At 35.3% G+C, this 12,555-nt stretch overlaps 1 protein-coding gene across 2 annotated transcripts in view; it reads left to right on the forward strand.

Moving 5' to 3' along the window:
* The window catches only part of LOC131051128 (sm-like protein LSM4), a 30,026-nt gene extending 18,008 nt beyond the window's left edge, over window positions 1-12,018 (forward strand). For both annotated transcript variants that reach the window (XM_057985504.2, XM_057985502.2), the window contains exons 5-7: window positions 11,219-11,258; window positions 11,379-11,537; window positions 11,627-12,018. In XM_057985504.2, coding sequence (XP_057841487.1) covers window positions 11,219-11,258; window positions 11,379-11,537; window positions 11,627-11,649 — 222 coding nt within the window. In that variant the 3' untranslated portion in view covers window positions 11,650-12,018. The remainder of the gene's footprint in view (window positions 1-11,218; window positions 11,259-11,378; window positions 11,538-11,626) is intronic.
* The last annotated feature ends 537 nt before the right edge of the window (window positions 12,019-12,555 follow it).

Raw genomic sequence — 12,555 nt, forward strand, 5'->3', positions numbered from 1 at the left:
GCAACAAAATTTTGGAAACCCTAGCTGTTCACAATTTTGTCTAAAAATCGAAAACAAAGAAAACTTGTGATATAGCTCAAAAAATCTTGTCGAACTAGTTTGTCTTTTTTTGTTACTTTTTGGTGCTCCGCCTTTCAGTACCCATGGGTACACCTAGGTACGCTGGCGTACCCTTGTGTGGACCCATACCTGGACATCTCAATACTGGTGTGGGGCGAGTTCAGTGCATGCCAGGTAACATAGGTCTAACCTAGACATAGTACCATGCCAAGCTCACTTAGCAAACATCAAATTATCTCTTGCGGTTTGCAACTTTTACCATCAAAAGTGATATGTATTCCTGATTCAACCATTTTAGACACAACCATAAGGTTTCTAATATGCAGAACATTTGAGAGTGTCCTTACTCTTTCATCCATGATGGGAACCTTTACTTTTCCCTGGCTATCTTCGAGGGGTTGCTATCATTTAGAAAACATGTCTTCACTACACTAAGTGTAATCAGAGTACCACTCTCTAGGTGTTATATGAGAAGAACATGAGAAAATCAATCAAGAATCACCAATGATATTAGTAGAAATAAATGCATCACTACTATCAAGGGCTTGTTATCATTGAGAAAACATATCTTTCAATACACTTTGTAATCAGAATACCACTCTCTAGGTGTCATATTAGAAGAAATTGAGTTAATCAATCAAGAATCAGCACCAATGATATCAGCTGAAATAAATGCATTCCTACTATGGGGATCGATCAGAAGAATTGTTCTTCTTCTTGGAGTTGCAATCCTTTTTTATTTGAGCTTTCTTGCCACAATTCCAGTGTTCTCATTAGATTTATTCGGAGATTCGGACTTATCTCTTTACCCTTGGACTTCTTATCTCCTTTCTTCTTCTCACCTTTCTTCTCCTTAGACTTGCCTTTAACAACTATGGAATATTTTCTAATTTTTGCAGTTAACAAAATGCAAATGACATTTTCTAGTTCTAGTAACACACCTTTACTGTTGATAGACTTTATTAAGTTTTTTGATGAATTATGTAATGACCAAAGCAATCGGTTACTCAAGTTGACTTAAATATCATAATAAAGTTATTCAAGTGATCAGTTACCGAGTTTTTCTCTTTCAGTTTTAGAGATAATAACTAATTTTTCAATGCAAGCTTATCAACCAGACTCTTAGATTGATATAGCGTACCTATCTTCTTCCACAATGAATTTTTAGTCTATTCCTCTGACAGATTTATCAACACAGAAATTGACAAGCATAACTGTATAATACTTGTTGCTTTTTTATCCAGTTTTTCTGTCATGTCCCACCTATCAACAGCCTCTCATCCACCTTCTAATAGGAAGAAAATATAAATAAATAAATCAAGAGACACCGTTAATCAGAAAATCATCTCATTTATGAGACTTTGCGATTTTCTGAAATCAATGCATCAGCCAGTAGTTACCTTCACAAAGCAGAAACAAAGGCAATGATTTCATTCCATCAATGGCCAGCATTCTTAAATTATATTGATGCATAGAATTACCTAAGATAATAATGCAGTGAATAGTTTTAGAGATATATGAAGGTTTTTGCTTATGTTAATACGTGTCATTAAGCAATCAAAGTGGTGTGATTACAGGAAATGTTTATTATCCAAGGCAAAGGATAACTTATGGGGAGTAGCTACCCTTACAAGAATAGTCACCATGGAGAAAGGCAGAACTCTCCATCATTGTTTGGGATATATATATATATATATATTGTTTCCCAAGTATTTAATACAATCAATTACATACTTGCACTAGGAATATTGATTACAATATGATTGATGTTTATATTATGCTAATGATATAGATATATGCATATATTCATAAGACATAAGATACTAGCATATTGTTGGCCCGATTACTTAATTATTTCTATTGCCCTCCATTGCCCCCCCCTCCCAGAGTCCACCATAAGGAGAGGCGTGGTGTTGTTAGGGAGAGGCAGATTAAATCCATCCCAAATTAGGTGAGCCCCAAGGGTGGTCTGGACGGATGTTCCTGAAACCTGGGCCCAATTATGGAGGTGGTGTCATCGTGCCCTAGACAAGTAAATCCCCATCCAGGGTTGAGGATTAGAAAGGAAGTAAGAATTGGGGCTTGAATATAGTCACTATCAGTTGTATTATGAATAAATATTGTTATCTAGTTTAATAAATTAATTTAAGGCATGATAATATTAAGTAATGGGCGTTGATTAGTAGGAAACAGGCAGCCTCCTAGTAGGGGACATTACATTTTCCTTTTGTCAAACATACCTGAGGGTTCGGTTGAAGAAGATATCACAACCCATTGATCTCTTTCCACTAGAGGATCTTTCATCTTACAATTCAAAGTTCTGGTTGCAGAATCTGTCAATTGCGAACCTTGATATGCTAGCCGGAAATTTAATGGTTTTACCTTTTCACAAAATCCTTCATGTCCTCCTTTGTAAATAGTTACTCTTTTGTAACTATTCATAGATAAACTGCAACAAATTGAGTGATTTAGTGTAATGTCCCCAATTTTTAAGGTGACATTTAATTAAATTGTTTTTTATTAAGTTCTCAAAATATAAATAAAATATTCATACGATGACTTAATATTAATTAATTTAATTAAATAATAATAAAATAATAAAATATTATTATGTCACTTTATTAATCAGATTTTTCCAAGTTGGCCTATCTTCTAGATACTTCCGAGAGATATTTATAAGGAGGTTGCTGGGCTGTGTCAAAGTATGCTTGAATTTGATAAACAGTTTATGATTTCTGAAGACGAAAACCTTCAGGAGTTGATAGGAGAGCTGGACAGAAACTTGGTTCTTCAAAGGGGTGGATTCATGATGGAGTTCACTGCTGGGCTAAATTTGCAAAGTCTCCATTGGAGACAAATTTGTAAGTTTAGGGTTTATTCAGAAATATTTGCAGATATTAATGATCAATATTGTCTGATGATGTATTAGACATTTTTATATGATTGAGAGCTGGTTGCCTGTGTGCTTGGTTGAATTACAAATTCATTATTGATCTACTGTTTCATTAATATTACCTGCCGCATTCAATATTTGCGTTTCTTGTGAGTTTGATTAACTGGTTTTGATATTAGTGGTGGCATAATTAAGAAGTTTGATATTGGAGTGGAGCTATATTAAGGAGAATGGGCAAGTTGAATTCATAAAGGCTTGGGTGATTAATGTTTGAATATTATTACCTAAAATCATGACTTGATGAAGTGGGCAGAGGAACATTAAGGCTGCCGATTAATATATGTTTGTGGGACCCATTATATCATTTGTTTTCTCTGAGAGTCCGCATAAGCAAATAAGAACAAGTATCCTATTATTGAGAATTCCTAAGTGCCGATTATTGATGAATATTTCATATTGACCTTGGAGCGAAGGTATCATCAGCGTGAGGAGGAACTCAGTGGCATAACAGATTCATGAGCCGGAGAATTGAAGAGGTATAAGTTTGTGGTGACTGTGAAGAGCTTGGGAAAGGGACTAACTGCCAATAACGACACTGCAAGGGCGCCCATTATCGCAAATCTGTGACTTTCCAGCAGTCTGGTGTGCACTCACTAAGGTCTGGGCGGATTTGAGGCATTTGTTCCAGACGCCATTACAGGTGGCTTACTGCATTCAGATGGGTATTAAAACGATTACTCTTATTGCCAGTGTGTCTATCGACACCTGCCAATATGGAAGCGAGTAAGGAATGCTGTCTCCAGGGTGCAAAAACTAATGGGTACCTCATTCAATTTGTTTTGTAATTCAAAGTCTCCTATTCTTCCCGTCAATATAATCAGAGGATATTATTCTGTCTGCAATGCCCAGAATTATGAATGTGGTTTTCTGTATGTGATGGAGATTTCAGTTATCACTTTATTGTCAATATATGTTCTGGTTTAATTCACAGACTTGTTCTGGGAACTGTTTCAAATGCTCTTTGAAAACTGATAAAGTATCTTTTAACATACGGGGATTTGGTCTCTTTCATTTAGGGTTTACCACCATAATGCTAGGGTTTGGACTCCCAAAGATGTAGTAACATCCTAAACAACCACCTACACTTTTATACCAAATGTCGGAGTTTTCACCTTTATTGTAGATCAATAGACTGGGATGAAAGAAACTTAAGATTATGTTCAGTGAAAAACATCAACATTATTTGCAAAGTCTATCTAGCAACAAATAGAAGTGAACAGAGCAGAATGCATACACAAGATTACACAAGATTCGGAGATTTACTTGGAAGATCCTTATGGGAGAAATCTCACCATCAAAAGACTTTCATAGTTGTATTATTCAAAATCAAAGATCCAATAGAACAAGATTTATTAACAGATCTCAGTTTGCAACATACATCTTCTGCAATCACTTTAATGTTTCATATCAACAATGTTCAATCCAATGCTAGCCAATTCAGTTTGCACAACCATCCAACTTTGGTGCTTTCACACGAGATGATGCATATAGACATGAACAAAAGAACTCAAACCATTTAACTGTGCAATTAACACATGGAATACCTATAGTCATACAACTATATTCCAACCATACGATGAAAGCATACAACACATATCACCAAACATGATAATTCCAAAACCTTCCAACTTTGGTGCTTTCACACAAGATGATACATATAGACATGAACAAAAGAACTCAAACCATCTAACTGTGCAATTAACACATGGAATACCAAGAGTCATACAACTATATTCCAACCATATGATGAAAGCATACAATACTTCACCAAACATGATAATTCCGCATGGATAATCACTTTGTACATCATTTTGCTATCTTGAATTAATAGCTAAACCCTTAACACTTTTGGTGGGTTCTTGTTTTCTGGTACAGCTACCACTACCAGCTCCATCCTTGTGGTAGTATATACAAGCATAACATTACTTATGATTGCCTGTGGTAACTTGTGTCTTCTTTTAAAACATTATCTTGCTCTCAGATTGTGCCACATGAACTTGAGCTCTATCACAAGTGCTTGTGCATTACCATTCATGCTTCTAGCAAACATGGTCTTACTGCATTGTCCTGTAGATTTGTCTTGGAAAATAACCCTCTTTATTGAGTCCCTTAGATCTTGCCATGAGCTAAGTATTCTCTGGAAAGAATATTACAATGATACTTTAGGTGTAATCTCCATCAAAGTTGCTCAACTTCCTGTCTCCCTTATTTTTCCTATTTCTTTTTTTAATATTAAATATTTCTTTTAAATGCTGTTTACTACCCAGGGATTGTTGTCTGTCTCCATGATTTTTAAATTTTAAGGAATGCCATCGATGTCCATGGGCATTTCTGGGTTGGCACTGTTTTTGGGATGTACATTGTCTGGTGTGAGATATTGGGGATGGCTTGAGGATTATTCTAGGTGTCCCACATCCCCAAAACATTACAAGATTGGGAATGGCCAGAGAATGCCTCAGTACACATCCCCGTGTCCCCGATAATCTTTGAAAATTATAATATATGGTAAAAGAATACAATTTATCATTAGCAATAAACAAATTATGAAATTAATTAATATTAATACATTAGTTTTAACAATACATTAAAAAATATAATTTTTATAATGGGAGTGTTGGTATTTGGGAGCTCCTGTTGTGCTCCTTAGTGGCCAAGGGACATTTGATTCCCTCATATTTTCCAATAACAAAAATTAAATATACAATATTATAAAATAATGAATATAAATAAGTTAATAAAGATATAATTATAATATATAAGTTATATTAAAATATTTTTTTAATGTGCAATTTTCTTTTTTCGTTTTTAAATTAAGAGTCAGACTCAATGAAGAGGATGGTGTAAAGGTGGAGGAGCGGCTGTGTAAGACACAGTATGGGAGCCAAAGATGAGTGCTGCATAGTCAAAGAAGTGGAATTCCTGTCATTATTTGTTTTTATTTCCTTATCTATTTTTACTTGGCCCACTTCCCATGAAATAGTTTGTGGATTCATTAACTTTCAAACATTTGTGAAAAGAAAATCTACAGAGCTTAACTGCAATTTTTTAAAAATGGAAAAAGAAAATTTACAGAGCTTAACTGTGATTGAAAAAGTAGGTTTTTTGTAGGGATGTGGTTCCTCAACTGTATTGGGTAGACAGTAAGAGAACGACCGTGGAACGCAAGACCATTCTAGGGATGACCCTTTCTGTTGTTGGCACCCATCGGGACGGAAGGGGGAGATCTCACCCCTTCCTGCCTTCCTCAGGATGTCCTTGTTCCTTGTGTAGGTTAAAAGAATCCTATCCCCAGGGAACACTGGTTGAACGGGATCAGCTTGCGAATGTTATTCATGCAACCATGCACAAACCCTAGAAAAAGTCTATGATAACAGATTTCTTGATCATATCTTGGATGATATCAGATCCTGACATATACACGCTTGTTTGGTACATACCGTCTATATTGCGGGAATTGGTTTTGACATAAGAAACATAACAAAGTCATGATTAATCTGAATTAAATTTACAATTGAATTCACTTGAGTATTGGCTACATGTGATTCTCTGCATTTGCATATTGATTTTCTCTTCTTTTGCCAGACACTATTGGTGTATTGTTCTTGGAATTTACTATTAGAGATGTAAGGTTTCTACAGACCATGAAATATCAGAAAACAAGCTTTTGGAGGAAATTGGGGTAAGAAATTTTTAATCACAATCAATCCATTTCTTGCCAAGCAGCTTTTTTGTTGACATGCATTCTTGCAACCTTCTCCACTATCAGAATTTGAGGAACTTTTTAAAAAATTTGTGAGTGCTTCTAATTGTTTTGGATTATACTCCCCTCAATCCATTGTTAAGACGAGAATAAGTGTACAGATTGTGGACGAGAGGTCCTTATATGGATAACTCTGGTGAAGTATTAGCTGTTATCTTAAAATTAATCAGTTTTAACCACTATCTATATAAATAATAATAAATTTAAACGAAATAGTTGTATCATTAGTATTATCTATTATTTAGAATAAAAACTTGTTAATTCCAATCAGGTGCCATTTGCTCTTAGGAAATGATTTTTAGAACAAATTGATAATCGGTAATTGTTCTCCATGAATGGTTGAGTTTTAAACTGTGTGCATGGTTGCTAATCTCAACAGCTTCTCTTACATGCCTTTTGACATAATGGTCCCGTCTTTTCAATACAAATATCTGCATATCTGCAAACTTGCTAACCTGATCACACTTGATATCCACATTACATACAAACAAAACAATCAGTTTCACCAATGTATGTCAACTCACATGAACAGTCAATTTTGATAAACCTCATATTTTGATGTTGGTTCTACATGGTCCTTGGAAGATAATTAACTACTTCAACTATGTATGAGGGAAAAAGGTTGATTAAATATTCTCTTTCTAAAGTCTTCGATATTTTGTTGGAGTTTCATTCTGCAGAGAAGAAAAGTTCTCTTGATCTTTGACAATTCATTCACAATCCGTTTGTTTGCACGATTTCTTCAGATTTGCTTGGAAGTCCCTTCTTTATGAGAATCCCTGCTTTTGAGTGTGTGGGTTGATGAAACATGCAATTAGAGACTCATCAGATTTTCTTGTGACAAGGACATTAAGAATAGTCAAATATCCTTAAATTTTTTTTAACTCCTTCCTGAATTGATTACTGTCAGAAATATATTTGGATGTGGGCATGGAAGTCTAATTTTTCCTTACCATATTGCCAACTCAAATTGATATCATCCACTTCTTTCTTCTACAAGTTGGGTTTCAACAATTTGGACTAGAGGATTTCCTCATCTGCATTTCTGTTTTCAGGTTTTTTGCGTAGTATTTCTCCAACATCATCTGGTATATGTGCTTTTCTCTTAATGTGTTTGATGCTAATTCTACAAATCAATTTCTATTCCACCAATAAGTGGGTTGACAATGTCTTAGATGGATGTCAGTGTGAGTGAGTCTGAGTCTAGTTGATCGTTTTGAAATGATTTGTGATTCAAATCAAACTTTTTTTTCAAACCATCTAACAGTCTCAGGAAACAGGTGATTTCATGGACGATGGGCAATAATAAGCTAATGCACTCAAAATTTCACTTAATAGACAGGTCATCTTAGAAAGCTGTGTTTCAGCAGTAGTGCCATTACATGTTTGGTTCCTGCTTCTTTCAAATGATAAATTATTGGATCCCTTGGTTTTTGATGTGCACCATTTACCTATGTTCCACAGAGTTTTTGGTTTTCAACAATTTGGACTGAGGATTTCCTCATCTGCATTTCTGAAATGATAAATTTTTGCAAATCAACTATTGGATCCCTTGGTTTTTGATGTGCACCATTAACCTATGTTCCACAGAGTTTCGGGGACGGGGACGGCAGGGGACAGCTGTTGAAAAAATAGGGGGTTTTTATAAATATAGAAAAAATTCATCATATGCATATCATAACAATGGTAAATCATTCATCATAGACATTAATACATTGCATTAGACTTGAATCGAGATTTCACAAGAGAATTGACAATCATTTTACCAAAATTCAAATGCTTTTATCAATCATTGCCAACAAACATGTCATAAACATCCATAACTATGAGATGACATAAACTGTAAATAGAAAAGTTAAAACATTAAAGTCCATAATCAGCTGTCTATCATAATGTCAAGACTCAAGATAAACTAAGAAAATATATGGCTGTCTATAATCAGCACATGGTAGGTCTAAAACTAAGAGTCTAAATCAAGATCAGAGCTAGTCTCTCTGTCTGAGTCACTATCAAATGAGGAGCTGCCTCCTCAACCAATGGAACCCCAAGCAATCTTGGAGGTGTCTCATCCTCCTAGCATCTTTAGGATTGACATCCTAACGTAAGGCTGGAGTCTAACAATACTTAGAGTCTGGCGATCTTGTAGCCGCAATGCATTGTGAACAGCCACTAACTTCTCTGATTGTCTAGAGGTAAGGTGGTTCTTCTTGACTGATTGGATGAAGCTATATGTGGACCAGTTCCTCTCCACAGCAGAGGAACTAGACCAATTCCTCTTTCACCTGCTATTCACTCCTTAACCAGCTGCTTCTTCTCTTCTTGTTGCTCTTTTCCTATTTTGCAAATGTCAAAATGAGTGTCTTTTTCTTCCTTTTGTTTGTTTTATGCATTAGATTAGGGTTTGTTATATTTTAATATTTATTTGGGGTCATGGTGGGGCCAGCCAAACCTCTGTTATAAATTAAAAATGTGTTTTTTATTTATTTTGGACATAAAAATTCTGGGCCATAGGGGACGGCCAGCTGTCCTGGGGACCTAGGCGTCCCCTGCCTGCCGCCCCCTGCCGTCCCCTACTGCCCAACAGCCGTCCCCGAAATGTCCCGTGTTTTTGCCAAAAAGGGGACGCTTAGGAAATGACAAATACCCATCCCTGCATCCCCGTTTCGTCCCTGGTACGAGTACGAGGGAAAAAGGGCAGGGGATGCGTCCCCGTGGAACATAGCCATTAACTCATTTAATCAGGGCTAATGTCATATTCCATTAAATACAAATGGATCTTAACTTTCCAGTTATCATAATTATGATCACCTAGTTTTTCGATTGGTGATTTGGGAGATTTGTACACACTGTATTTTCAGAAGAAGAAAGGAAAGATAAAAAATACCTGTCTACCTTTCTTGTAAATAAAATGACTGTAAAGCTAAGAATGAGCAGTGTCCAGCTGTTCAGAATTACTAGAATTTCTGTCTGTAGGGTAAGAGTCTACAAGTGTTCTGGGTGTTTTGCAACTCTAAGAAATATTTATAGAGGTGTTATATAATATGCACAAATGCTTCAGTTTCTTATTGGATGCCTAGAACATTCTCTCAACTTGAATTCGGACTGAAAAATGCCACCAATTTCACTGATATTACTTACAGCAAACTGCTTTCATGATTGTATTAAATAATAGATATGTTTCTGCTGGCAAATCTATTCTCCAGGTGATGAATTCAGCTAGTGGTAGTGTTCAGATCTATGTTTTCCCCCAACATACAATGTAAACTTATGAACAGTTAACTAATATTATAACAGTTAATTAATATATAGAACAGTTAATTAAAATATTAACACACTTGCATGCTGAAAATGAAAAGGTTAACTATGAACCTAACAAATAAATAGATGATACGAACCAGTAAATTCTTAGGGAATCTTTTGTGACGCTGAACAGTAGAATGACCCCCAATTATTATATTTCATATATATAATATTGTTTTCAAATCTTTGGGGCTTGAACTTTATAACTTGTCATTAGTGGTGGAAAAAAATCATCAAAAATCTGCAGTTTGAAATTCTGTATGAGAAGTGAGCCATTGTATTTTTTTCTCTCCTCTAACTGGCTTTTTTAACTCAGGTGCTTTAGATACTGTTTAACTAATTCTTGTAGCGACTACACTCAGTTCTTGACTCTTATTCAAGGAAGTCAGATTATCTGTACACCTAGTACTAGATTTCATGCCATCTAAACACCATGCCACCCTACAATAGTCTATCATTATCATCTTGCTGGTTAAAATAAATAATTTCAGCTCAGCTAGACTGATGATCTGGTTTTTTTATGCACTAAGAGGTGCATTTTACAAGCCTTAACTACTTGGGTTTTTGGGTTACGTGGTGCATGGGGAGCTCATTGACGATTGACAATTTTATTGATATGTAACTCTTACGAATAAAAAATAAATAAAGAGACAAATTGACTGTTAAAATAATTTCTTTTCAAGGAAATAACATATTTAGAAGTTTAATTCATAACATCATCTACATTTTCTTCCATTATACTAATTTATTTATTATTCATTACATATAATTTTACAAGCATAGAGAAACACATATCTTAGCACGGATCGTGATTTAGGGGAATTGAAAAGACTTGAGGTGGATCCCCCCACAACAAATTGAAGAAAGTTGGGACCAGAAACTTAAAGTCTTTGGATAAACTGTTGGCCCACATTAGATCAATGTAAGCTTGTAGGGTCAATTAGTCGATGTGATCATAAACATTGTTGATAGGAGACTGTCAAGATGTGATTAGAGGGCATGATAACTATTTTGTCTGGTCAATTCTGTCTCACAATTAGATTCTGCAGAAATCATCTGTTTGCAGAGACTTTTATGATGATTGTAATTAGCTGGTTTTGCTGCCTTTCTTCAGATTGCTTATTAACATGTGGTTTCACTGGCAGGTTATTGACAAAGTTCAAGAAGAAACGATTAGACGTATAGGTAGCACCTTGTGCTCATGTCTGACATAAGTTTATTTACTTTTCACTGTTTGATTGCAGCTGTTTGATATTTAATTAATATCAGGCTTGAGATATTAATTTAATATTGGTCCATGTGCAGATAGAAAACCTGTTATTGCTAATCGGGGAAGAGGAAGAGGAAGAAATGAGGAAGGTGGTGGTCGAGGACCAACAAAAACTGGAGGTCGAGGAGCCCCAGAAGAAGGGGGAGGTAGGGGTGGACGTGCTAGAGGAGGTGGAAGGGGAGGAACTGGAAGAGGTAACAATCAGTAGAAGTGATTTGCTCCTCGCTATTTTATTGGTTTTGTCATGGTTTTAAATGTATAATAATTTTTACTTTGCTTTCAGGGGGTGCCCGTGGCCGTACGTGACACTTTTTTTTATCAGTGTGAAAGCAACTTTGAACAATGTTCTTTGATTCAATTTGCTGGATGTGTTGATCTTTTTTAAGAAATTTGTACAATTACGTTCTATGGTCTTGCTAACCTGGCTCCTTGTTTTGCATGGCTAAGTATTTTGGATGCCATAAGCTAGTGATGAGTTTTTCTAGACTTAATTGTGTTGGTGCTTTCTGTAGGCATTATTAGAACTCAGGGAATTTCTGCGAGATATGTATATCACATGTAAATACCTATTGAAGATTTTAAGACTTGGTTAAGTATGTCTTGATTAATTCGATAAGAGACGAGTATTGATTAAATCAATGAGAGATGAGTACAACTTGTCTGTTTTGATATCAATGAATTTTGTTGTCAATGGGTAGGGTTCCTTTTTTAAGCAGTTATTACTATTTGATTGTTTTAAAGTAGGAAACTAAATGACCTGTTTGTTTCTCTTGATATAGACATTCAAGGGTATCACCGATTCTGAACACAATTTTATACTTAAGGGTTTGAATGAATAAATTTTAGTCAGTGAGAAACATGTGACATGAATGTTGGTGTAATCCAAATAGGCCCATCATTACATCTTTAGTTCTTTAGGGCATGTCGTTGAATTTGTTCTCCTATTATGGGTTGCCAAGCATTGGTTGATTCTGTAAGCATATTGTACTTAAATTTATATATAAAATTTCTAGCTCTTCTTTGATGGTACTGTTTAATATGTTTTTTTCCCATTATATGGTATCAGAAGAATAATTACTCTCATTGTAACTCTTTATATTTACAGATTTTCAAATTTATAAAATGAGACTAGTTGTGAGATGAATTGCCTTTGACCATTGCTTGAACCGTCATACGTAGGTACTATCAAAATTTTGTTTCGAGATTGTTTAG

This window comes from Cryptomeria japonica, chromosome 3, assembly GCF_030272615.1.
Source record: "Cryptomeria japonica chromosome 3, Sugi_1.0, whole genome shotgun sequence".
NCBI lineage: Eukaryota > Viridiplantae > Streptophyta > Pinopsida > Cupressales > Cupressaceae > Cryptomeria > Cryptomeria japonica.